Genomic DNA, 27,371 nt, shown 5'->3' on the forward strand with positions numbered 1-27,371 from the left:
TGAGATAGTCACGTGACAAGTCCGGGAAAGCGGATACTACTCCCAATCAGGGCTAGAGAGGGTCACGTGAAGAAGAGGGCGGGGCCAAAGGGAGTGACGTACTCAAGGGGGCGGGGCCTGAAGCGGCCTCTTGTAATCAGGGAGTGACGTAGGCAACGGGGCGGGGCCTGAAGCAGCCTCTCTGATGACAAGAGGCCGCTTCTGGCCCCGCCTCTTTGCCTACGCCACTCCCTGATTAGTGGCGTAGGCGAAGAGGCGGGGCCAGAAGCGGCCTCTTGTCATCAGGGAGTGACGTAGCCAAAGGGGTGGGGCCAGAGACGGTGTCTTGTAATCAGGGAGTGGCGTAGCTAAAGGGGGCGTGGCCTGAAGCGGCCTCTTGTCATCAGGGAGAGACGTAGAGAAAGGGGCGGGGCCAGAAGCGGCCTCTTGTCATCAGGGAGTGACGTAGCAAAAGGGGTGGGGCCAGAGACGGTGTCTTGTAATCAGGGAGTGGCGTAGCTAAAGGGGGCGTGGCCTGAAGCGGCCTCTTGTAAACAGGGAGTGACGTAGGGCAAAGGGGCGGGGCCGGTAGCGGACCCTTGTAATCAGAGTGACGTAAAAAAGAGGGCGGGGCTAGAAACGGCTTCTTGTAGTCAAGGAGTGACGTAGGCAAGGGGCGGGGCCAGAAGCAGGCCCTTGTAATCAGGGAGGGGACAAAAGAGAAGGACTCCAATCCAAAGCTAGGGAAAGTCACGTGATGGGGTAGGCGTGGCCGGTTGCGAGAGAAGCTCCTCCTTATTAAAATGCACATAAGAGGGCGTGGCTAGAAGTGAGGCAAAGCGGGCTTTAGACTAAGGGATCACGTGATGGAGTAGGCGGGGCCATAAGTCAGGAAAGCTCCTCCTCATTAATAATTCACATTGAGAGGGCGCGGCTAGAAATGAGGCAAAGCAGCGTTTTCTACTTAAAGGGAGTCACGTGACAGAATAGGCGTGGCCTGTTGCGAGGGAAGCTCCCCCTCCTTATTAAAATTCACTTGGGAGGGCGTGGCGAGAACTGAGGAAAGTTGGCCTTTCTACTTAATAGCGTCACGTGACGGTGTAGGCGTGGCCGATTGCGAGGGAAGCCCCTCCTCCTTATTAAAATTCGCATGCGAGGGCGTGGCTAGAAGTGAGGCAAAGCAGCCTTTTCTACTGAAGGGAGTCCCGTGACAGAGTAGGCGGGGCCATAGCTGAGGGAAGCTCCTCCTTATTAAAAATGTACATGAGTGGGCGTGGCTAGAAGTGAGGCAAAGCGGCCTATCTAGTGAAGGGAGTCACGTGACGGAGTGGGCGGGGCCTTAAGTGAAGGAAGCCCCTCCTCCTTATTAAAATTTACGCGAGAGGGCGTGGCTAGAAGTGAGGAAAAGCCGACTTTAGCCTAAGAGAGTCACGTGACAGAGTAGCCGGGGCCATAAGTGAGGAAAAGCGACCTTCCTACTGAAGGGAATCACGTGACGGAGTAGGCGGGGCCATAAGTAAAGGAAACTCCTGCTTATTAAAATTCACTTGAGGGGGCGTGGCCAGAAGTGAGGAAAAGCGGCCTTTCTACTGAAGGGAGTCACGTGACAGAGTAGGCGTGGCCATAGCTGAGGGAAAGCTGAGGCTGCCACTCCCATCCGGGTCCTAGGGGAAATAGGCGGGGCCAGAAGAGAAGGGAAGTGAGGGGGCGTGGCCGGAAGTGAGGGAGTTCGGCGCCTCAGCAACCACAACAACAGCAACCACCACCACCCCAAGAAGGCCATTCTCCTCCTCGTCGCCATGGATTCGTCCTCGTCTCCGGTCTCTCTGCGCGGCCTGGTCGTGATGGCGGACGAGGACTCGGAGCGGGAGAGCGTGCAGGCCGGGGAGTCGCGGGAACTGGGCGAGGAGCTCCGCCGCGACCTCAGCCAGATCTCCCTCGTCAGCCTCGCCGCCGCCATCCAGCAGACCAGGTCCGCCCACTCGGGGAAGACACCCCAGGACAAGCCTCCTTTCTTAGGCCTTTGGCCTGCCACTCCCGCCATCCCTCACCGCCTCACGACACTTCCTTTCCCCCCTCAGCCGAATAAACAACCACATGATATTCCCCCTTCCCCGGTGCCACCCCCACTAGTGATCATAATAATAATAATAAACTTTCTTTGTATACAGCTCTATCTCCCTGAGGGATACTCAGGCCGGTTTCCAAGTAACATCCCCAAAACATACAGCGTAAACATATATTTATAATATTATTGCTGTGGCCCTCATGGGGGTTCTGTGTGGGAGGTTTGGCCAAATTCCATCCTTGGTGGGGTTCAGAATGCTCTTTGATTGTAGGTGAACTATAAATCCCAGCAACTACAACTCCCAAATGTCAAGATTCTATTTTCTCCAAACTCCATCTGTGTTCACATTTGGGCATATGGAGTATTTGAGTATTTATGCAAAATTTGGTCCAGATCCATCATTTTTGAGTTCACAGTGATCTTTTATTATTATTATTAAACTTTATTTGTACCCCGCTAGCATCTCCCAAAGGACTCAATGCAGCTTACACAGGCCAAGGCCTCAACAACAACAACAAACAATAACAATACGATGCAAAGCAAATTAAAAACATAAGCAATAACGAAAACAAAACATTACACAATAAAACCAGGGCCGGGCCAGTGATGGGTACAGATTAAAAAGTGCTGGGTGTGAAAGGTGATATATTGGGATTCTGGGCAAGGGCAATGTGCAGAGAGTCTTAAACTCTAATAAAGTGCTTCTGGGACATAGTGCTGGAGGTTATCCTTTTCTGGGAAGGCACATCAGAATCTCTGGATGTAGGTGAACTACAACTCCAAAACCAAAGGACACTACACACCAATCCCTTCCAGTATTTTCTGTTGGTCATGGGAGAGCTGTGTGCCAAGTTTGGTTCAATTCCATCATTGGTGGGGTTCAGAATGCTCTTTGATTGTAGGTGGACTATTGTTGTCTGAGTAGCATAATCCTCCAGGGTGTGTCCGTAGGTGACTATGGAGCCCTATTCTTGATCTGCATCTTCTCCCGCAGTGAGGGCATCGGTTTCCAGGTAGAAGGAGGTCCCAGTTGGGCTTGGCTTGACACGCCTTCCTCTTGGCACGTTTCTCTCTTTCACCCTCCATTCGTTCCTCTTTAAATTCTGCAGCACTGCTGGTCACAGCTGACCTCCAGCTGGAGCACTCATGGTCCAAGGCTTCCCAGTTCTCAGTGTCTATGCCAGAGTTTTGAAGGTTGGCTTTGAGCCCATCTTTAAATCTCTTTTCCTGTCCTCCAACATTCCATTTTCACCTTGTAAAGAACGTATCAATGCCACCAAAAATATGTAAAGAAGTCTTTATCTCACCGAATGGCACCAAAAATGTAAGAAAGTTCCTAGAATGTTAAATTAAACTGCCACCAATAAGTTTAGAGACGCTGGTCTTAAAGTCTCTGTTTATCCCTATTTACGTTGTGAGGTAACTTTGGTAGAGTGGAATGCACCGAACATAAAATCAATGGAGGAGGCAGGTTTAAAATACAAAGAGAACAAGTTTATTATTAACAAAGCGTAATTGTTGCAATATTGAGATGTTGAACTTGACACATGCTTGATGGTTACAATATGGCTTGGTCGAGATACATTCAGGCTTCTGATGTTACAATCTTATAAACTCCTTCTTCAGTGAAGTGCTTTATTATTTCAGTGTTCCCTATTGTGAATATTCACACTGTTTGTCCTATACCGGATCAAACCACTGATCTCCAGTCTTCCACTACTGGCGATCCTAAAACCCCCTCTGTTAGATTCTTTTTAACTCAAGCAATCTAACGAGGTTTCCCTTCAGCTCCCTTGCTGAAGAAATATTCACAAATACTAAGAACTAACTGAATTTACACCGCTTCACACCACAGAGCCCTAACTGACTCTGCCCTCTTCTCAGGGTCTCATCCTCCTGACTGAAAATTAACTGTCACTTTCAAACCTTTTTCTCCTTAAGCTCCGCCCACCTCCTCTTCTTGCCTTGTCACCATGGCAACCTATCTCTCACAGCTAGGACATGGCAACCAATGTAAAACATAAATACAGTTTAAACACATTATAAATAACACTTTATAATAAACATTATAAATACAGTTTAAACACATTATAAATAACACTTTATAATAAACATATCTCTACACACCTCTGCAGGAGTCTACCGTGTACCATGCAGCTGTGGACAAGTCTACATAGGGACTACCAAACGCAGTGCCCAGACACGCATCAAGGAACATGAAAGGCACTGCAAACTACTCCAACCAGAGAAATCAGCCATAGCAGAGCACCTGATGAACCAACCTGGACACAGCATATTATTTGAGAACGCAGAAGTGCTGGACCATTCTCACAACCACCATGTCAGACTACACAGAGAAGCCATTGAAATCCACAAGCATGTGGACAATTTCAACAGAAAGGAACAAACCATGAAAATGAACAAAATTTGGCTACCAGTATTAAAAAACTCAAAAATTACAGCAGCAAAACAACAGAGGGGGAAAAAAAACAGGCACATGAAATCACTCTCAACAAAAGATTCTCCCCAGGTGCTTCCAAGCCATTGAATGCTAATCAAGGTGATCAGCTGAAACATTCACATCTAGCCCCAGGAAACAAAAGTCCTTTGTCTCACCCTGGTCATTCCACAGATATATAAACCCATTTTTCCCAGTTCCAACAGACCTCACTCCCTCTGAGGATGCTTGCCATAGATGCAGGCGAAACATCAGGAGAAAAATTGCCTCCAGAACATGGCCATATAGCCCGGAAAAACCTACAACAACCCATTCCGTTTTCTGTTCTTCGGATTGGAGTAGAGCAGCTGCTTTGGGAGACGGTAGTCAGGCATCCAGACAACATTGCTGGTCCAGCAGAGTTATTGGCGGAGGACCATCGCTTCAATACTGGTGGTCTTTGCTTCTTCCAGCACGCTGACGTTTCCCCGCCTGTCTTCCCAAGAGATTTGCAGGATTTTCCAGAGGCAGCGCTGATGGAATCGATGGACTTGTGTGTGTGTGTGTGTGTGTGTATATATATATATACATATATATATATATGAATGAATACTGGAGAATGCTGTTTTCCCAAAAGGTTATGACTCTTAACAGGTCATGCTTTTTATCAAGAGGTTATGGCATCATTTTTCAAAAAGTTGTGACTTCTATCAACGTCATGCCTTTCCAGAGATCATAAAATCTCCAAAAAGTTCTGGACATTTCAATTTTCCAACATTAAAGGAGTTGTTCCACTCCAGAAACTTCATTCTTTTTGTGGCACAAACTAAGCTGAATTGGTGGAGACTCAATGATGAGATAGTCACTGGAAGACTAGAGCAAAATAACCTGCAGGATGAAGTTTTTTGCAGTTTAATGCACTTTTTTCTATGTGTCTATGATAGAACCAATTAGGAAAAGGGGATTTATAACCCAGGAAGAAAAATCGTGTTACATGATTGCAGCTCTGTTTCCAGTCCGAATGCTTTCTAAGAGAGGTTGCAAAGGAAGGCTCCGTCCCTCTCTTTGTGGGGTCACTGTTGCAACTCAGGATAGTATTCACCTTGCTCCAGACACCACCACACCAGGGCTGTAGGTTTTTGTAATTTATTGGGGAAAAAATCAAAACAAACAAATAGAAATGCAATAGGTCCATAGGCAAAACAGACTTAAATGCAAAGGCAGTGTTCCCAAGATCCAAAGGCAAAAACATGAAGCATAATCCTTTAGCAATGGTCAAACAAAAGTCCATGGTAAACAGTTGAAAACAAGACCCAAATCCCAGACTCAGGAAGTCAGAAGCGTGCTACGAAAAGCCAAGGAAAATCTCCAGAAGTTAACATGGGAAGAGCAATGTTGGACTGACAACAACTGCCTGTCAGCTACAAGACTAAATACCTTTGGCAAACATGAAAACATTGCATTGACCTTTGGTACCATTGGCTTCCTGCTTGCTGTCCAAGCGAGTGCTTCTTGCAAACGATCTGGTCTACTCATTAATTCATTATCTTGAAGGCTATGCAACCCCTTATCTGGGTCCAGCTGGGACGGATCCTCCACCTGGCCATGTGGGATTTCACTCTCGCTATCAGTCTCTCTAACGGCAGGAACATTCCTTTCCCTGGGGAACTGACTTCTTGTTTCTCCTCCAGCAACCACACTATCAGCCCCATCTGAAACATGTACATGAATCTGTAAACCATCAGCCTCCTCGTCATCCTGCAGGCCAAAGTCAGGCTCAGAAGGCCCAAACAGCTCAGCTTCAGACTCAGAGTCGAGCTGAGTCACATCAGTCACCCTCAATGTCAATTTTGGGCATTTTGCATTTTGTGCTTGTTAATCCATTCAGGTTTCCTTCTAGTTCAGGGGGCCCAGACGACTCTTGTTTTCTTTGAGCTGCGTGACTGACTTGGTTGCCTTGACCCTTTCCTCTTCACCCAGCCACGACAATGCCATGCTGAGGCTCGAGACGGACATGTTTGAGAAATTCTTCAGTCGGATGGAGCCGCGGGACAAGGTCCCAGAGAAGCGCAGCTCTTCGGTGGACATGGGACCAGCGCTGTATGTAAGTGGCAGGGTTGGTTTAAAGCTTCGGTTGATGCGGTCATGGGCCTGGATTGGATGATTCACTAGGTAACAACATTTGAAAAACTTTCTGTTCCTGGTTTGAAAGTGTTATTTCCTGTTTAGTTGTGCGGTCTTTACTTCGAAAGTAGTTGTTCTACTCCAGAAACTATGTTTTTGTCGCTGCCACAAACTAGGTTGAATGGGTTGAGACTCAATGATGAGAGATTCATTGAAAAACTTGAGCAAAACGTGCTATAGCAGGATGATGTCCCTCTGCAAAGACAAAGTTTTTGTAGTTTAATAAAAATTTCCCATTTTTATAATATTTATGTATTTATTTATTTTATTTACGACATTTCTATGCCGCCCTTCTCACCCCGAAGTGCGGCTTACAAGATATATATACATACAATATATTATATTATTATCATAGTACAATATCAGTATTATATATTAATATATTGAACAATTATACTGTAATACTAGCTGTACCTGCCACACGTTGCTGTGGCCAACCTTCCTCTTTCTCTCCTTCTTTCTCTCCTTCCTTCCCTCTTTTTCTTTTCCTTCTTTCTTCCTTCTCTACCTGTTTCTTTTCTCACTTCCTTTGCTCTTTGGTTCCTCCTTCCTTGTCTCTTTCCTTCCTTCCCTCCCTCTTTCTCACTTTCGTTCCTTCTCTCCTTCCTTCCCTCTTTCACTTTTTTATTTCATTCTCTCCCTCCTTCTCTCCCTCCTTCCTTCTCTACCCTTCTTTCTTTCCTTCTTTATCTCCTTCCCTTCTTCTTTCCCTCCTTCTCTCCCTACCCTTCTTTCTTTCCTTCTTTATCTCCTTCCCTCCTTCTCTCCCTCCTTCTTCTCTCCCTTTCTCTCCCTCCTTCTTTCTCTACCTTTCTTTCTTTCCTTCTTTCTCTCCTTCCCTCCTTCTTTCCTTTCTCTCTCTCCTTCCTTCTCTACCCTTCCTTCCTTCCTTCCTTCCTTCCTTCCTTCCTTCCTTCCTTCCTTCCTTTGTATGTTTTGTGTGTGCATATGCATATATGTGTGAATATATGTGTGTTTGCGTATATATATGTGGTGTTGCACGTGCATTGTAATGTATTGCCAAATAACCCCTCCAGGGGTCACAACCCCCTGGTTGAGAACTGCTGGTCTAGGGGATTCTGGGTGTGGATGTGCTTTTGTGTGTTTTGTTTACTGGGAGAGTTGTTTTTGCGCATCCGTGGTAGCATCTTTTTGATTTTTTGGCCTTTTAAGTCCCTTCCGTTGTGTTTTCCAGTGTTTTTATGAGTGATGGTCACTCGTTGGCCTGAGAGGTGTCTTGTGTCCAAATTTGGTGTCAATTCTTCCAATGGTTTTTGAGTTATGTTAATCCCACAGAGAAACATTACATTTTGATTTATATAGATTGTTAGTAATATTACATGTAACATAAAATATAATGGAACCTATTAGGAGATGATATTGATAACATAGGAACAAAAATTATGTGACATATTATAATGTATTATAATTGTAATAATAACATTATAATAATATAATAATAAAATATAATAACATAATGTGCAATAGCAGGATGTCCCTCTGACAGAAACAATGTTTTTGCAATTTAATAAACTTTCCCCAATTAGAACCAATTACGAAATGACATTGATAACCCAGGGACAAAAACCATGTGATGTATTGTTATCTGTTCTCTCCGCCTTCCATTTGACAGCAGGCCTGACTCATGGGATGCATCCAGAACGAATGCAGTTTGATGCTACTTCTACACTGCCATATCATCCAGATAATCCACATTATCTTCTCTGAACTGGAATATACGAGTCCCCTTCTACACTGCCATATAATCCAGTTCAAAGCAGATAATCTGGATTTTATATGGCGGTGTAGAAGGGTCCTGTGTCAATTGGGGTCTGCCTGGACTCTGTTGGTGGAAAGGCAACCCACCCAATGCTCTGGGTCTTTCTCTAGACTGTGGTGTGACTCTGTTTTCCCTTTGTGCCCCCAGGGAAGGGGCAGGCGCAAATCCCGCTCGCGCATCGCCTCGGAGCGCCTCATCTGCCTGACGGTGGAGCAGAAGTGCGACCTGGCCCAGCGGGAGTTGGAGGAGACCAAGGAGGACATCCAGCGCATGAAGGAGACCTCCGAGAAGGCCATGCAGAACTACCTGGTAGGGCTGCCCATGGAGATCGGAACCGGTCCTGCCCTGAACTATGTCTCCCAGGGCAAGCCCAGCCAGGACAGCCTGGAGGGGCTGCATTTCATGCCCACTCTGCAAGATGACCACTATTGTCTTCCCCATAGATGTGCCTGGGATTTAGTCCTGACCTTGTGAAGACACAGTTCTTTGTAAGGAAGCTTCAAAATGCTCTATGGTTGTGGACAGGGCTGCCTCATACAGAACTGTGCCTTTGAGTGGTGGTTGTTCTTCTTCTCTTCTTCTTCTTCTTCTCCCTTTTCTTCCCTCCTTCTCATCCTACTTTTTCTTCTCTTCTCATTCTTCTTCTCCTTCTCCCTTTGTCCTTCTCTTTCTTCTTCTTCTTCCCTCCTTCTCCTCCTACTCCTTTTTCTTCCTTTCTAATTCTTTTCTTTTCCCTTTTCTTTTTCTTCTCCTTCTCTCCTCCTCCTCCTACTCCTTTTTCTTCTCTTCTCCTTCTCCTTTTTCTTCTTCTTCTCCTTCCCCTTCTCTCCTTCTCCTACTTCTTCTCTTCTAATTCTTCCTCTCCATCTCCCTTTTCTTTTTCTCCTTTTTCTTCTCTTCTCATTCTCCTCCTACTTCTTTTTCTTCTTTTCAAATTCTACTTCCTCCTTCTCCCTTTTCTTTTTCTTCTCCATCTTCTTCTCTCCTTCTTCTTCTCCTCTCTTTTCTTTTTATCTTCCTCCTCCTACTTCTTTTTCTTCTCCTCTAATTCTAATTCTTCTTCTCCCTTTTCTTTTTCTCCTCTTTTTTCTTCTCTTCTCCCCCTTCTCCTCCTTTTTCTTCCCTCTTTCTTCTACTCCTCATACTTTTTCTACTCTTCGAATTCTTCTTTTCTTTCTCCCTTTTCTTTTTCTCCTCCTTTTTCTTCTCTCCTTCTTCTTCTCCTCCTACTTCCTTCTACATTTCATAGTTTTTAAACTGCTTTGCCTTTGGAGAAAGAAGGGAGGGAGGGAAGAAGAAGGAATCACCCCTAAACAGTTCTGCGACTATTATGTGATGAAATCCGGTATTTTTGTTTACTCTCTGGGTTGTGGCTGTTCCACAGAGAACAAACGCAGTGCCGCACGCCTCCACTTCCGGTGCGGTTTCCCCCCCTTGCAGGCGGTCCTAGAGGAAGCGGACATCCGCCGGAAGGACGTGAAGAAGGCTACGCTGGACTTTGACCGAGAGGTCATCAGGACCATCACCAAGAAGAAAGGGAGCATCATCGCCTCCAGCAAGGTCCTACGGTACATGGAAGACAGGATACACGCCCGGGTGAGCCGAGATCCTTCGCTGCTGAAACCAGTCTGCTAATCTCAGGGCTTGATGGTCAATAATAATAATAATAATAATAATAATATTTTTTAAAAAACCTTTATTTATACCCGGCCACCATCTCCCCAAGGGGACTCGGAGCGACTTACATGAGGCCAAGCCCAACAACACATCAGTAAAAACAACAAAGAAATAAACAAGTAAAACAATGCAACTAATATAACTCACATATAGACAATAACACGCAAAGATCCAAAAACCTATCAGGCCGGGCCAGATGTAATAGTTAAAATGTATTTTGTCTTTTCTAAGTTTTATGTTTACATAGTTTATTTTTGTTATTAGTCTAATTAGGTTCATTTGATTATTCATATTTGGTCCCCATTTTGGTGTTTATTTCTCTTTTGTCACAAGTTTATGGTTATTATTTTGAATTATTTGAGTTTAGGCATTGAATGTTTGCCTTTTTGGTGTGTCAACTGCCCCGAGTCTGCATGGGGAGAGAGGGAGAGAGGTCTAATAATAAAGTATTATTATTACAAGATGAATCCACAGCAAACAAGGTCACTCTGCTGGCTTTTTTATTCGATCTCATGTTGGATGCTTCCCAAGTGTCCAGGACTGTGTGATGTATTGGCAAATGATGAGTGCATATCCCAGTAAGGTGGCATTTTACAGCTAGCAGATAATAATAATAATAATAATAATAGTACTTTATTTATACCCTGCCACCATCTCCCCAAGGGGACTCAGGGTAGTTTACATGAGGCCACGTCCATCAATACAATATACACAACATAACACAAAAACACAACAGAAAATAATTTAATTTAAGGATTTAATTGCACAACAAGAAAATAAAGTGCTTCTGGGGACATTTCATGCAGAGTTTGGTCAGAGATTGTCATGTAATCAATCACTGAAGCACATTGGAACAGCCAAGATGGTAATTTTGTCAGCGCTCAGAGGCGGCCCTAGGTAATTTTCAACGGTAAGCAAACAGTAGTTTGGTGCTTCCCCCCCCCCCTCCAACCAATCATTGATATATATTTTCCGTTCGTCGTGGGAGTTCTGTGTGCCATATTTGTTTCAGTTCCATCATTGGTGGAGTTCAGAATGCTCTTTGATTGTAGGTGAACTATGCATCCCAGTAACTACACTTGCCGCACTTGCTGCCTTGCCTGGCCCGCTTTGGGTCCAGAGGCGTGCCTGAAGACCCCGGTGTGTGCACCAAAAGTCACCTCTTCTCCTGACTTTCTCCTCAGCCATTGGGACTGAGAGAGAGAGAGAGGTGGAGATGCCCACCTTTCCTGAAGGTAGGCGCAAAAACAAAGGAGGGAGCGGAGGTGGGAGATACCTCCAGCTGGAGGGTCTCTCTCTCTCTCTCTCTCTCTCTCTTTGTCCCAATAGCTGAAGAGAAAGTCAGGAGAAGAGGCGACTTTTGGTACGCACGCTGGGGTCTTCAGACACACCTCCGGACCCAAAGCAGGCCAGATGTGGTGGCTCCGCCCTTTCGCCCACCCGCGGATTGGGGAGAGGAGAGGAGGCGGGTGGAGCGCCAGGGGATCGGGAAAGGGAGCCGGTCATGGGGAAGGGATCAAACGCGGTGAACGATTGAGCGCCGGCTCTGCTCGTGCACCTGGTGGCTGGGTGGAGCAGGAACGAGAGGGGCTAGGCGAGGCTCAAGGGCCCGGCCCCTTTGGGAAGAGGATCCCAAGAAAGCCGAGGCTCCCCCCGGACTGCTAGGGCTGTTGTGAGCTGAGGGGGCGCTCCTCAAGTGGCGGTCGAGGGGCATTTACAGAGGCGCCTCTGCGCCCCTGGCAAAAAAAAAAGTGTTCTGCGACCGCTTACTTCGCGTAATGGATGAGCCGCCCCTGTCAGTGCTGATTGTTTTTAAGTGCAGGCCAAGGTCTTGAGGCACTGCACCCAGTGTGCCGATCACCACTGGGACCCCCTTGACTGGCTTGTGCCAGAGTCTTTGCAGTTCAATCTTTAAATCTTCATATCATGTCAGCTTTTCCAGTTGTTTCTCTGCAATCCTGCTTTCACCTGAGATTGCAACATCAATGATCCATACTTTGTTTTTTAACATGATTGTGAGGTCAGGAGTCTTGTGCTCCAAAACTCTGTCTGTCTGAATCCGGAAGTCCTAGAGTAGCTTGATGTATTCATTCTCTGTAACTTTTAGGCTTGTGATCCCACCAGTTCTTTGTTGCAGGCAGATGGTGTTTGTGGCACAAGTTCCAATGAATCATCTGAGCAAGGGTGTTGTGCCTCTGCTTGTAGTCTGTCTGCACAATCTTCTTGCAGCAACTGAGGGCGTGATCTATTGTTTCATCTGCTTCCTTGCAGAGTCTACACTTGATAATAATAATATTAATAATGATAATAATAATAATAAATAATATTATTATTCAACACTCTCATATAATCCAGAATATAAAGGCAGGTTATCCACATTTCCTGCTTTGAACTGGATTGCCTGACAGTGTTGATTATTATTATTATTATTATTATTAAAATTGATAATATTATTATCAAGTGTAGACTCTGCAAGGAAGCAGATGAAACAATAGATCACATCAGGTTGTTGTAGGTTTTTTTGGGCTATATGGCCATGGTCTAGAGCCGTGATGGTGAACCTATGACATGTGTGTCAGCACTGACACACATGGCTATTTTTGATGACATGCGGCCACATGCGGCTGCATACAGGGAAGTACACCTTATAAGAGCTAATCTAATTCCATCCTTAAATTTGTAAAAGGCTCTACATATTTAACATCTGCACATTTGAGCATTGTTCACTCCATAACTCAGCATGGAATATACATTTTTCTTATTTAAACTATAAATATTGCAAAATTATGGGGTTTTTTTCTCGAAGTTGACACCCCACCTAAGTTATGCTCTAGTTTTTGGCAAATTTTGACACACCAAGCTCAAAAGGTTGCCCATCACTGGTCTAGAGGCATTCTCTCCTGATGTTTCCTAGTTCCAACAGACCTCACTACCTCTGAGGATGCTTGCCATAGATGCAGGCAAAACGTCAGGAGAGAATGCCTCTAGACCATGGCCATATAGCCCGAAAAAACCTACAACAACCCAGTGATTCCGGCCATGAAAGCCTTCGACAATAGATCACATCCTCAGCTGCTGCGGGAAGATCACGCAGACAGACTACAAGCAGAGGCACAACACAATTATAATCCATATAACTGCCATATAATCCAGTTCAAAGCAGGTAATCTGGATTTTATACAGCTGTGTTGAAAGGGCCTGAGAGCCAGACCTCGGGAGCGATGCTGGGAATTAAACCGGGCGGCTTTTGCTGTTACAGGACGTCTTGAAAGAGAAGATCCGCTTGAAAAACGATGCCCTCAAAGTCCAGAAGAAGAAGATGCAGCTGCAGCTGAAACAGGTACCTACTTCCCCTTGGCGGCCCTTTCCTGGAGAAAGTGGGTCTGTCCCAAGGCAAGGAACTGGCATACTGGCTCCTAGGTGTATGATGATGGGCGACAGGGAGTGAGCCACGCCCCGCTTCCTTCACTAGGAGTTGCCACATCACAATTCCCCTAAGTCTACATTTATCTTCCTTTCCAAATATCCAAATGCCAGCCTCGTTATTTTGGGCAAACTCTTCATTGTTTCCTCCCCAAATACTGTTTGTTACCTCGGCCATTTATAATAGTTTTTCTCTCCATTGTTTATGAGTTACTCTTTCTTTCCCCCTTCCAAGATTTTGCAATTGTTAATCTCACAGCAACAAAGCTATATTGGCACATTTCTTCATCTCCTTTGCTGAATCTCTCTCTCGAAATCTCTCGAAATAAACGTAAAAGACAGTTGTAGTTCAGCCAGTTCAGTCTATGTGGCTGATACCAATGTCAATGTGAAGGTGGATCATGGGAATGCTAGGCCTGTGAGCCAACATGAGATTTTGAGTCCTGAAAATAATCAGTTTATGTCTCCAGAAGTTAGTGAAGGTCACATTCCACAGAGTTGCCAGGATGGTGCAGAGGTGTCGTTCTCTAGGGAAACAAAAGAGTCCTTGGCAAGAAGTCTGGAGCCTAGCCAGTGCTGGAGCTGTAGCACGGAGACCAGAACACACACACACACACCAAGTAGGTCGGTTGCTACCAGCACTGACTACTGGCTTCACTGCTAATGTATAGCCCTGAGCTCCCAGCACAGATGTTCCTAGGGCGAGGTCTGATTGCTCAGCATTTGTGCCGTAATTCTAGTTAAACTTCTTTCTTCTTTTGCCCTTTGCTATTCTTATTATTTGTCGTGTCAGAACAACCAGTCTAACACAACAAAGCAAACAAACAGAAAAATACACAACTTGTGAGTTTGGTAGCTGGTTAAATGTCCTTTGACCAGTATCTGGCCACTTGGAATGCTTCTGGTGTTGCTGCAAGAAGGTCCTCCATTGTGCATGTGGCAAGGCTCAGGATGCATTGCAGCAGGTGGTCAGTGGTTTGCTCTTCTCCGCACTCGCATGTCGAGGATTCTACTTTGTAGCCCCATTTCTGAAGGTTGGCTCTGCATCTCATGGTGCCAGAACGCAGTCTGTTCAATGCCTTCCAAGTCGCCCAGTCTTCTGTGTGCCCAGGGGGGAGTCTCTCATTTGGTATCAGCCATTGGTTGAGGTGCTGGGTTTGAGCCTGCCACTTTTGGACTCTCGCTTGCTGGGGTGTTCCAGCGAGGGTCTCTGTAGATCTTAGAAAACTATTTCTAGATTTAAGTCGGCGTGCTGGCTGATACCCAAACAGGGGGTGAGCTGGAGATGTCTCTGCCTTGGTCCTTTCACTATTGGCTGCTACTTCCCGGCAGATGTCAGGTGGTGCAATACCAGCTAAGCAGTGTAATTTCTCCAGTGGTGTAGGGCGCAGACACCCCGTGATAATGCGGCATGTCTCATTAAGAGCCACATCCACTGTTTTAGTATGGTGAGATGTGTTCCACACTGGGCATGCATACTCAGCAGCAGAGTAGCACAGCACAAGGGCAGATGTCTTCACTGTATCTGGTTGTGATCCCCAGGTTGTGCCAGTCAGCTTTCGTATGATATTGTTTCTAGCACCCACTTTTTGCTTGATGTTCAGGCAGTGCTTCTTGTAGGTCAGAGCACGGTCCAGAGTGACTCCCAGGTATTTGGGTGCGCTGCAATGCTCCCGTGGGATTCCTTCCCAGGTGATCTTCAGAGCTCGGGATGCTTCTCTGTTCTTGAGATGAAAGGCACATGTCTGTGTTTTAGATGAATTAGGAATCAGCTGGTTTTCCCTGTAGTATGCTATTCTTGAAACGTAGGGACTTGTAGTATGTTTTCCTCGCCTTCTTCCTCCTCCTCAACATTTGGCCCCAAATCCCCAAGTGCTACCTCTTCAGCCTCCTCCTGTTCTACCTCCTCCTCCTCCTCAGAAGCAGAAGAGTAGTCCACAACATGGAGGATGCCAGAGCCCACACACACTGCGCCCATGGACAAATAAAACCTCCCTCGGCTCCGGTGACAGGCTTCTGTCCTGCTGAGCTTGCTGTTCTTGGTCCACCTGCAGAAAGAGGAGCTGGGGGAGGCCCTCCACGAGGTGGATTTCCAGCAGCTGAAGATCGAGAACGCCCAGTTCCTGGAGAAGATCGACGAGCGGAACCAGGAGCTGCTGCAGCTGAAGATGATGGTGGCCAACACTTTGCAGGTCCTCAACTTCCACAGGGTAAGCGCACAGCCTGCCTCCCCATCTCTGGCCTGGGCTTCCCACCGCTTTCCCTGGAGAGGTTGCATTTAGTGCCCTGTGGGCCTCTTTCCAGCCCTGGGATACCAGTAGTCTCGTGGATGGTAGTTTTGTTTTGTTATTAATTTATTTACAGTATTTCTCCCTCACCTTTCTCTAACCCAAAGGTGACTCAAGGCATCTTTACAACATAGGCAGCTATTCAATGCCATTAAAACAACATAAAGATTACAATAAACACTTAAAGCAGAATTATAAATTTTATTTATTTATTTATCGTGTCAGGAGCAACCAAACAGTTGTATTACATTTTTAACGAAACAAAACAAACAAAAAAAACTTGCAAACTTGGTAGTGGATTAAATGTCCTTTGACCAGTATCTGGCCCCTTGGAGTGCTTCTGGTGTTACCGCAAGGAGGTCCTCCCTTGTGCATGTGGCAGGGCTCAGGGTGCATTGCAGCAGGTGGTCAGTGGTTTGCTCTTCTCCACACTCACACGTCGTGGAGTCCACTTTGTGGCCCCATTTCTTGAGGTTGGCTCTGCATCTCGTGGTGCCAGAGCGCGGTCTGTTCAGCGCCTTCCAAGTCGCCCAGTCTTCTTCTGTGTGCCCAGGGGGGAGTCTCTCATTTGGTATCAGCCATTGGTTGAGGTTCTGGGTTTGAGCCTGCCACTTTTGGACTCTTGCTTGCTGAGGTGTTCCAGCAAGTGTCTCTATAGATCTTAGAAAACTATTTCTTGATTTAAGTCGTTGACGTGCTGGCTGATACCCAAACAAGGGATGAGCTGGAGATGTCTCTGCCTTGGTCCTTTCACTATTGGTTGCTACTTCCCAGCGGATGTCAGGTGGTGCAATACTGGCTAAGCAGTGTAGTTTCTCCAGTGGTGTAGGGCGCAGACACCCCGTGATAATGCAGCATGTCTCATTAAGAGCCATGTCCACTGTTTTAGCGTGGTGAGATGTGTTCCACACTGGGCATGCGTACTCAGCAGCAGAGTAGCATAGCGCAAGGGCAGATGTCTTCACTGTGTTTGGTTGTGATCCCCAGGTTGTGCCAGTCAGCTTTCATATGATATTGTTTCTAGCACCCACTTTTTGCTTGATGTTCAGGCAGTGCTTCTTGTAGGTCAGAGAACGGTCCAGAGTGACTCCTCCCAGGTATTTGGGTGCGTTGCAATGCTCCAGTGGGATTCCTTCCCAGGTAATCCTCAGAGCTCAGGATGCTTCTCTGTTCTTGAGATGAAAAGCACATGTCTGTGTTTTAGATGGATTAGGGATCAGCTGGCTTTTCCTGTAGTAGGCAGTAAGAGCACCTAGAGCTTCGGAGAGCTTCTGTTCTACCATCTCAAAGCTCCCTGCTTGAGCGGTAATGGCACGATCATCTGCATAGATGAAGCTCTCTGTCCCTTCTGGCAGTGGCTGGTCATTTGTGTAGATGTTGAACATGGATGGAGCAAGCACGCTCCCCTGAGGCAGGCCGCTCTTCTGTTTCCGCCATCTGCTTCTCTGGCCCTGGAACTCAACAAAAAAGCTCCTGTTTTGTAGCAGGTTTCCTATGAGGCGGAAGCAACCAGAATTATAAGACACATACATTAAAACCTTTAAAAACATATAAAACCACTAACTTCACTATTAGCCTGGCCGTCCAAAAACATCATCTGAGCCATTCCAGTATTTGATTTCACATAATTCTGTGTTTATCTATTGTGCTAGGTTCCCAAAGGCTTGTTCAAAAAGCCATGTTTTCAGTTTACCGCAGAAGGGAAGGGGCTAATTTAATATTATACTCTCAGGGCAGGATGGGAATCCAAGTGATGTTGGGCTAAAAGTGTCCTGTTTTGCCCCAGGAACAGCCTTACAACAAGGGTTAAAGCAGTGGTTCCCAACCTTTTTTTGACCAGGGGTTACTTTGACCAGGGACCACTGTTGGGGAATCTGAGCTGTAAATATCAGATTTATGTTAAGATTCATAACAGGAGCAAAATTATAGTTATGAAATAGCAAAGAAATTAATTTTATGATTGGGGCTCACCACAACATGAGGCATTTGGAAGGTTGAGAACCGCTGACTTCAAGAGTCATTGACGGTGTAAACATGTTGTTTCCCACCGCAATTCAAGGGATCAGCAATGCCAGCAACTTTTTTTTATCACAGTTCAGCAGTTTATGGATTCTTTGGCTCCTTTTGCAGTCTTTTAGACTTCATTTTTCAGTCTTTTGCCAGACCCCAGCATACAATTTCATTCAATCCACACATCACATCTTGGGGAGGCTTTGTGTTTAAAGATGGTGCAGAAATATTGGGAATGAAGGGATGAATGCCTGTGCCCTGAAGGACTGTTTACAAAGGAAATGATAGTGGATGCAAGTCAAGAGCAATGGGATCAGAGCAGCTGGCAGGAAGGATGTCCGTCTAAAAGTGATGCAAAAATACTGGGAACGAAGGGATGAATGCCTGTGCCCCGAAGGACTGTTTACAAAGGAAATGATAGTGGATGCAAGTCAAGAGCGATGGGATCAGAGCAGCTGGCAGGAAGGATGTCGTAGGAAGTGAACGCTGCCATCTGTGCAGAACCGCACAGCAAAGGGAGCTTCCCACACCCCTGGCTCACCATCTGGAGGGATGGCGACTGTCACGGAATGTGGGAAATGGGTGGCCTTGAGGGAAAGGAACTGCTCTGCCTAGAAGGAGGTTTGCACTCCCCCTTAGATTCCAGATACCCAGCTTTGGGGGGATCTCTTTCTGCTCCTCAAGGTCTGCTGAATGCAGGAAAGCCTTTCTCTGCTTTCACCTGGTAGGTCAGCAATGCGCTTTACTAGAGGACCCACCTCTGCCCACAGTCATTGTATTTATTACTAGATGTACCCACCATGGGTTGCTGTGGCCAACCTTTCCTCCCTCTTTCTCTTCTTTATTTCTCTCCTTCCTTCTCTTTCTTTCCTTCCTCCCTTCCTTCCTTCCCTCTCTTCTTTCTAAGCGCACAGGGAAGAGGTCCTGGGTGCACATATTCAGGGTGCTTGGCAATGCCGGGAGAGGGACGCGCTCCGGTGCTGGCAAGCGCATGGGGGATGTTGCAACTCAGAGTAAGCTTCACCTTGCTGCCAAATGCCACCACACAAGAGCTGTAGTTTTATATTTTATTGGGGAGAAAATCCAAGTCAAAATAAAGAATAAGCATTGCAAAATTCCAAGGATTAAGGTTAAAAGCAGAATATTGTTCTGGAACGAGTGTTCCAGGAGCTCCAAATTTGTTTGTTAATAGTCCTAAGTTGCAGGGACTTTGCAGATAGGTGGCTTCCTTTGGCTGCATTCATAGGGCAAGCCACCTGTCAATCATAGTTAGGATCCCCGGTCCCGTCCCTCTCTGGGTTTTTTTGGAGGGAAGGGGCCATTTTTCAGTCAGTCACACAAGGAAGTCTATAGGACGCAGATCAGCTAGTCCCGTAGGAAAGGCTTCATTCCTCAAAATCTTCCGGGGAAGTAGAAACAGCCATCCGGGGATCATCCAAAGGTGATCCGGGGTCATCCAGTGACCATCCAGTTCCAGGGAAACAGAAGGAAAAGGTCCCAAAGGCTCTGGCTGAGAGCTCACAGCCTCTCAGCCTCACAGCACCAGAGGGGAAAACAGCCCTGAAGTTTCCACAGGACAGCACTGCAGAACCACAGAATTCCAGCTAAACATCTTCTAGCTTCGTCTGGTAGGTTACTCGGTTTCCAGACGCATTTGGGGATTGGCAGTATTACCCAGACCAGCAAGGCCAAGGTGATGGACGGCCTGGGAGAGATTACAAAGGGTTCTTCTTCATGTAGAGATAGTATAGTTAAACCAAGTCAGTGCCAGTCTCTTAAAGACTAGTATAAGAAAGCTTTGAAGTGTTGTTTGAAGATTTGTTCCTTAATAAAGACTTTTTTGTACCTTGAAAGAACTCTAAAGCCCATTACTTCTGGAAGTCTCTAACAATCTCTCTTCGGGCACCCCGGCTTCCCACTGGGTTTAAAGTGTGCGTTCTATAGAATAAAGATATTTTGTTCGGACCCAGTGGCGACAGAACAATATAGTTCCAAAGATGTTCAGGTAAAAACAGGAGACATAATCCTATTGGCAAAGTTCAAACCAGAGTCCCATGTACAAGCAATGAAACAATTGCCCCATGAATCACAATGTAAGAAATCCCAAGCATGCCACTTTCCAGGCTAAAGTTATTCCATGAAGCTTTCAGGCTAGTAAGCTTCGTTGAACTGACGTTTCCACAGAGTTTGCAAGAGGCCTAAATACCTTTCTAACATGAAAACATTAGGCTCTCATCATCATAAAAGCATTGCGACGCCCTTTCACTGAGCTGGCTTCTCGTCTGCTTGCCAGACATGAACTCCTCCTGACCCGGAGATCAAGACGAGCTTCACGGGTCAAGTCACTATCTACACTTTCGGTATCAGCGTGGGAAGACACCTGCTTGCGATCTCCTTTGTTAAAATTCCTTTCTGGTGGAAACAGCTGTGTTGACACTGCACTGTCTGTGGGAGCCTCAGAAACAGGCTCAGAGATTTGAGACACAGACAAAGAGCCAGAAAGGAAGCTGAATCCCATCATCCTCATTGTCAGAAAATAGCAGGAAGCTGAATCCCATCATCCTCATTGTCAGAAAATAGCTCAGCCACAACAGGGGAAGAGGCCTCATACAGGGAAGGAGGGCAGCCCCTGAATGCATGCTCCCAGGGCATCTTCCCCCACTCGCTCTTCTTGGGCTCTCCAGCCAGGAAGGGAAGGCAGCTGTATGGAGCCAGGAGGCCTCGCCACCCATGCAGGAGAAAAAGACAAGCATGGAGGGCCAGAGAGAGAGAGGACTGAGGGGCGGAGGCACAGCCTGCTAATGGAGAAGTGCCGGCCCTGCCAGAGCCTGCCCACTAGGCAAGAGGAAAGCCCTCCAGGTCCAAGGAAACATGCAGCCAGGCACTTTCTCTCCTCTCTTTCCTTTCCTTCCCTGCCTCTCTTTCTTAGACTCACACTTCCATTCTCCGTACTCTCTTCCCTTCCTCTCTCTTACACGCACCCTTCCAGTAGCTTCTGCGAAGGCCTTGGTATCTGTTTGGCGCACCGTTGTGGGCGCATGTGGCCTGCAGGAGGAGGCGGGGCCTAACGAGATCATGCCGCGACCCCTCTAGAATTGGCGAATGACCCCTCCGAGGGTCGCGACCCCCAGGTTGAGAACCGCTGGTCTCGGGGATGCTGGGTGTGGATATGCTTTTGTGTGTTTTGTTTGCAGGGGAAGTTGGTTTTGTGCATGCGCGGTAGCATCTTTTTGCTTTTTTGACTTTTTAATTCCCTTTCCGCTGTGTTTCTCAGTATTTTTATGAGTGATGGTCACTCGTTGGCCTGATAGGTGTTTTGTGTCCAAATTTGGTGTCAGTTCATCCAGTGGTTATTGAGTTATGTTAATCCCACAAACGAACATTACATTTTTATTTATATACTTACCATCATCTTCATGACCATCATTATCATTTATATCCTGCTTTTCCTCTCTTTAAAAAAGAGACTCAAAAGGGCTCACAACAAAACCAGGCACAATACCAGGCTGTGGAACTGAAATGGCATTAGTCACCATGGAGGATGATCTCCAAAGAGAGCTAGACAGGGTGTTGCAACTCAGAGTAAGCTTCACCTTGCTTCCAAACACCACCACACAAGAGCTGTAGTTTTATAGTTTATTGAGGAAAAAATCCAAGTCAAAATAAAGAATAAGCATTGCAAAGTTCCAATGATTAAGGTTAAAAGCAAAATATAGTTTCAAAGATCTTCAGGTAAAAGCAGGAGACACAATCCTATTGGCAAAGTTCAAACCAGAGTCCCAGGTACAACCAATGAAACAATTGCACCATGAATCACAATGCAAGAAATCCCAAGTGTACTGCTTTCCAGGCTAAGGTTATTCCATGAAGCTTTCAGGCTAGTAAGCTACGTTGAACTGACGCTTTCCCAGGGTTTGCAAGAGGCCTAAATACCTTTCTAACATGAAAACATTAGGCTCTCATCATAATAAAAGCATTGTGATGACCTTTCACCGAGCTGGCTTCTCGTCTGCTGGCCAGACGAGAACTCCGCTTGACCTGCAGATCAAGACGCGCTTGCCGGGTCAAGTCACTATCTACACTTTCGGTATCAGCGTGGGAAGGCACCTGCTTGCTATCTCCTTCGTTAAAATTCCTTTCTGGTGGACACTTTATTGTCTGTGGGAGCCTCAGAAGCAGGCTCAGAGATTTGAGGCACAGACAAAGAGCCAGGAAGCTGAATCCCAGCAGGAAGCTGAATCCCATCATCCTCATCGTCAGAAAATAGCTCAGCCACAACACAGCGGGAGTGTGTCCCTTCTTGTTCTCCTGGACCTCTCAGTGACTTTTGATACCATTGACCATGGCCTTCTTCTGGGCCATGTCTCTGGGATGGGGCTTGGACCTTTTCTATCCCGCCCTTCTCACCCCTGAGGGGGGACTCAGGGCGGCTAACACAGGCAACAATTCAATGCCAACAGTATCAAAACAACTGACTCTGGTCCTTCCTAGAGGGTCGGACCCAGATGGTGGAGCTGGAGGACTCCTGTTTGACTCCCTGGCTGGGGTCCCTCAGGGCTCAATTCTCTCCCCCATGCTGTTTACCTGAAACCACTGGGAGAGATCATCTGGAGTTTGGTGTCTTACGAGAATGACACCCAGCTCTACTACTCCTTTCTACCAAAAGCCAAGGATGCCATTCTGATCCTGAACTGGCTGTCATCAGTGATGGGCTGGATGAGGGCCAACAAGCTGAAACAAGCTAAATCCGGACAAGACAGAGGCCCTCCTGGACAGTCGTAAAGTGGATTAGGGTATGGGATTGCAGCTTGTGCTGGATGGGGCCGCATCCCCCCTATCTGTCAGGAGTTAATTTCTGATGGCATGAAGACATCACAAATTCCCTCCGTGACATCCTGACTGAATCATCCTGGCTAAATCAATGATCTCTCTGTGACATTTTGAAGCCAGTAAAGGGCGCTGGAAACCTTGTATGGGAACTTGTGAAGCAACAAGCTCTAATAAGGAAACTGACAAGAGGGGGGAGTTGGGCAGTAAAGGTGTATAAAAGGAAGTAGTGGTGGGAAAAAGTCAGTCATGTCTTTCTTTGCTGCAGAGATACAAGCAATATATCCATTTCAAAGCAAAACCGGCTTGTGAGTGGTCATTTAATATTGCTAGATAGATCCTACAGTCTTACACTATCGACACAGGTCTGCAGTCTGGGGGTGATCCTGGACTCGTTGCTGACCCTGGATGCCCAGATGTGGGTAGTGACCAGGAGCACCTTTGCACAACTCAAACTTGCGCCCATACCTTGAGATGCCAGATCTGGCCTTGGTAGTCCACGCCTTCAAAACCAATTCGAAACCTATTCCTTGCGGACCCCATTTTCGTGAGCGTTGGCCATCATGTGGTCCCTGTTGTTGTCTTTCAGAAAAAGCTGCAGACAGCCACCGCCATGGCTGCCCACCTGGTGAAGGACATTGCCCAGAGGAAGGAGATCCTGGACAGGATTGACCACGAAGCTGCCCTCGCTGAGAAAGTACGCGGGAAGCGGTCTTGGAGGCCTTTGCGGCCGCACCAGAAAGCGGATGGGGGTGCCAGGGGCCATTTGGAGATGGATCCACATCCTGTTTTGGGGTGAAATGTTAAAGGGCTGAGCCCCTCTTCCAAAACAGGGGCATGAATTCCTATTGCCGGAAGGAGTTCCCAGAGGGCATCCGGTCCAGCCCCTTTCTGCCAGGAAGGAGAAGCACCATCAAAGCACCCCTAACAGATGGCCATCCAGCCTCTGCTTAATAATAGTAATAATAATAATAATAATAATAATAATGTTGTTCATTCGTTCAGTCGTCTCCGACTCTTCGTGACCTCATGGACCAGCCCACGCCAGAGCTCCCTGTCGGCCGTCACCACCCCCAGCTCCTTCAAGGTCAGTCCAGTCACTTCAAGGATGCCATCCATCCATCTTGCCCTTGGTCGGCCCCTCTTCCTTTTGCCTTCCACTTTCCCCAGCATTATTGTCTTCTCTAGGCTTTCCTGTCTCCTCATGATGTGGCCAAAGTACTTCAACTTTGTCTCTAGTATCTTTCCCTCCAGTGAGCAGCCGGGCTTTATTTCCTGGAGGATGGACTGGTTGGATCTTCTCGCAGTCCAAGGCACTCTCAGCACTTTCCTCCAGCACCACAGCTCAAAAGCATCGATCTTCCTTCGCTCAGCCTTCCCTAAGGTCCAGCTCTCACATCCGTAGGTGACTACAGGGAATACCATGGCTTTGACCAGGCGGATCTTTATTGCAAGTCTGATGTCTCTACTCTTCACTATTTTATCGAGACTGGACATTGCTCTCCTCCCAAGAAGGAAGCGTCTTCTGATTTCCTGGCCACAGTCTGCATCTGCACTCATCTTTGCACCTAGAAATACAAAGTCTGTCACGGCCTCCACGGTTTCTCCCTCTATTTTCCAGTTGTCAATCATTCTTGTTGCCATAATCTTGGTTTTTTTGACGTTTAGCTGCAACCCGGCTTTTGCGCTTTCTTCTCCCACCTTGATGAGAAGGCTCCTCGGCTCCTCCTCGCTTTCGGCCATCAGAGTGGTGTCATCTGCATATCTGAGGTTGTGAATGTTTCTTCCAGCCATTTTCACCCCAGCTTTGCATTCATCCAGCCCCGCACATCCTCGCATGATGTGTTCTGCATACAAGTTAAAAAGGTTGGGTGAGAGGATGCAGCCTTGCCGGACGCCTTTCCCAATCTTGAACCAGTCTGTTGTTCCGTGGTCAGTTCTGACTGTTGCTACTTGGTCCTTGTACAGATTCCTCAGGAGAGAGGGAAGGGGGCTTGGGATGCCCATCCCACCAAGAACTTGCCACAATTTATTATGATCCACACAATCAAAGGCTTTAGAATAGTCAATGAAGCAGAAGTAGATGTTTTTCTGAAACTCCCTGCCTTTCTCCATTATCCAGCGGATATTGGCAATCTGGTCTCTCGTTCCTCTACCTTTTCTAAACCCAGCTTGAACATCTGGCAACTCTCGCTCCATGTATTGCTGGAGTCTTCCTTGCAGGATCTTGAGCATTACCTTACTGGCATGAGAAATAAGGGCCACTGTACGGAAGTTTGAGCAATCTTTCGCATTTCCCTTTTTTGGTATGGGGATATAAGTTGATTTTTTCCAGTCTGATGGCCATTCTTGTGTTTTCCATATTTGCTGGCAAATGGCATGCATCACCTTGACAGCATCATCTTTTAAGATTTTAAACAGTTCAGCTGGGATTCCGTCGTCTCCTGCTGCCTTGTTGTTAGCAATGCTTCTTAAGGCCCATTCCACCTCACTCCTCAGGATGTCTGGTTCTAATTCATTCACCACACCGTCAAAGCTATCCTCGATATTATTATCCTTCCTATACAGATCTTCTGTATAGTCTCGCCACCTTCTCTTGATCTCTTCAGCTTCTGTTAGGTCCCTGCCATCTTTGTTTCTTATCATACCAATTTTTGCCTGAAATTTACCTCCAATGTTTCTAATTTTCTGGAAGAGGTCTCTTGTCCTTCCTATTCTGTTGTCTTCTTCCACTTCCATGCATTGCTTATTTAAAAATAGTTCCTTATCTTTTCTGGCTAACCTCTGGAATTGCGCATTTAACTGGGCATATCTCCCCTTTTCACTGTTTCCTTTTGCTTTCCTCCTTTCTTGGGCTACTTCCAGTGTCTCAGCAGACAACCATTTTGCCTTCTTGGTTTTCTTTTTCTTTGGAACGTACTTTGTTGCCGCCTCCTGAACAATGTCGCGGACTTCTGTCCATAGTTCTTCTGGGACTCTGTTTACTAAATCTAGTCCTTCAAATCTGTTCTTCACTTCCACTGTATATTCGCTAGGAATGTTAGTGAGATCATATCTGACTGGTCTGTGTATTTTCCCTGATCTCTTTAGTTTTAATCTAAATTGGGCAATAAGAAGTTCGTGATCTGAGCTACAGTCAGCCCCAGGTCTTGTTTTCACCGACTGGATGGATGTCCGCCACCTTTGGCTGCAAAGGATGTAGTCAATCTGATTTCGGTGCTGACCGTCTGGTGAGGTCCATGTGTAAAGCCGTCTTTTAGGTTGTTGGAAGAGAGTATTCGTTATACACAGCGAGTTTTCCTGGCAGAATTCTATCAGCCTGCGTCCCGCTTCATTTTGTTCTCCCAGACCATGCTTGCCTGTGATCCCAGTTGTCATTTGACTTCCCACCTTGGCATTCCAGTCTCCTGTAATGAAAATAATGTCTCTTTTTGGTGTATTATCCAGTAGGTCCTGCAGATCCTCATAGAACTGATCTACTTCTGCTTCTTCAGCAGCTGTGGTTGGGGCGTATATTTGGATCACTGTAATGTTGAAAGGCTTTCCTTGCACTCGAATTGAGATCATTCTGTCATTTTTTGGGTTGTATCCAAGCACCGCTTTAGCGAATTTCTTATTAATTATGAAGGCTACTCCATTTCTTCGATGTTCCTCTTGTCCGCAGTAGTAGATCTGGTGGTCATCTGATGTGAAGTGGCCCATTCCAGTCCATTTCAGTTCGCTGACCCCCAGAATGTCTATCTTGAGTCTTGACATCTCACCAATAACAACATCCAATTTGCCCTGGCTCATAGATCTTACATTCCAGGTTCCTATGGTGTGTTGATCTTTAGAGCATCGGATTCGTCGTTCACCTCCAGTACCGTCGGCCGCTAGCCTTCCTTTCGGCTTTGAGCTAGCTGCGTCATCACATCTGGGGCTAGTTGAACTTATCCTCTGCTCCTCCCCAGTAGCATTTTGGCCATCTTCCGACCTGGGAGTCCCATCTTCCAATGGCATACCGACATATCTCTGGTTGTACTGATCCATTTAGTTTTCTTGGCAAGGATACTGGAGTGGTTTGCCATTGCCTTCCCCAGGGATCACGCTTGGTCTGACCTCTCTGCCACAACCGTCCCGTCTTGGGTGGCCCTTCACGGTTTCGCTCATGACATCATTGAGGTGCTCAAGCTCCAGCGCCCCGACAAGGCGGTGATCCTTTGCTGGAGAATAATAATAATAGGATCCTAGATTTAAAAGGGGATCCCCAAAGGCCATCCAGTCCAACCCCTTTCTGTCAGGAAGGAAAAGCACAACCAAAGTCCCCCATCCAGCCTCTACTTAATAATAATAATAATAATAATAATAATAATAATAATAACAACAGCAATAATAATAATAGCAATAATAATAATTTGTGTCAATAATAATAATAATAATAATAATAATAATAATAATAATAATAGGATCCTAGATTTAAAAGGCCATCCAGTCCAACCCCTTTCTGACAGGATGGAAAAGCACAACCAAAGTCCCCCCAACAGATGGCCATCCAGCCTCTACTTAATAATAATAGTAATAATAATAGCAATAATAATAATTTGTGTCAGTAATAATAATAATAGGATCCTAGATTCAGAAGAGGCCCCCAAAGGCCATCCAGTCCAACCCCTTTCTGTCAGGATGGAAAAGCGCAACCAAAGTCCCCCTAACAGATGG

The 27,371-nt window shown here is 46.4% G+C and overlaps 1 protein-coding gene across 1 annotated transcript in view; it reads left to right on the plus strand.

Moving 5' to 3' along the window:
* The first annotated feature begins 1,676 nt into the window (after positions 1 to 1,676).
* CFAP263 (cilia and flagella associated protein 263) overlaps positions 1,677 to 27,371 on the plus strand; it is a 29,125-nt gene continuing 3,430 nt past the window's right edge. The window contains exons 1-7 of the mRNA XM_060788214.2: positions 1,677 to 1,951; positions 6,465 to 6,588; positions 8,596 to 8,757; positions 9,889 to 10,044; positions 13,385 to 13,465; positions 15,603 to 15,758; positions 23,263 to 23,370. Of these exons, the coding sequence (XP_060644197.2) occupies positions 1,779 to 1,951; positions 6,465 to 6,588; positions 8,596 to 8,757; positions 9,889 to 10,044; positions 13,385 to 13,465; positions 15,603 to 15,758; positions 23,263 to 23,370 (960 nt within the window). The 5' untranslated portion in view covers positions 1,677 to 1,778. The remainder of the gene's footprint in view (positions 1,952 to 6,464; positions 6,589 to 8,595; positions 8,758 to 9,888; positions 10,045 to 13,384; positions 13,466 to 15,602; positions 15,759 to 23,262; positions 23,371 to 27,371) is intronic.

Source organism: Anolis sagrei, chromosome 8 (genome assembly GCF_037176765.1).
Source record: "Anolis sagrei isolate rAnoSag1 chromosome 8, rAnoSag1.mat, whole genome shotgun sequence".
NCBI lineage: Eukaryota > Metazoa > Chordata > Lepidosauria > Squamata > Dactyloidae > Anolis > Anolis sagrei.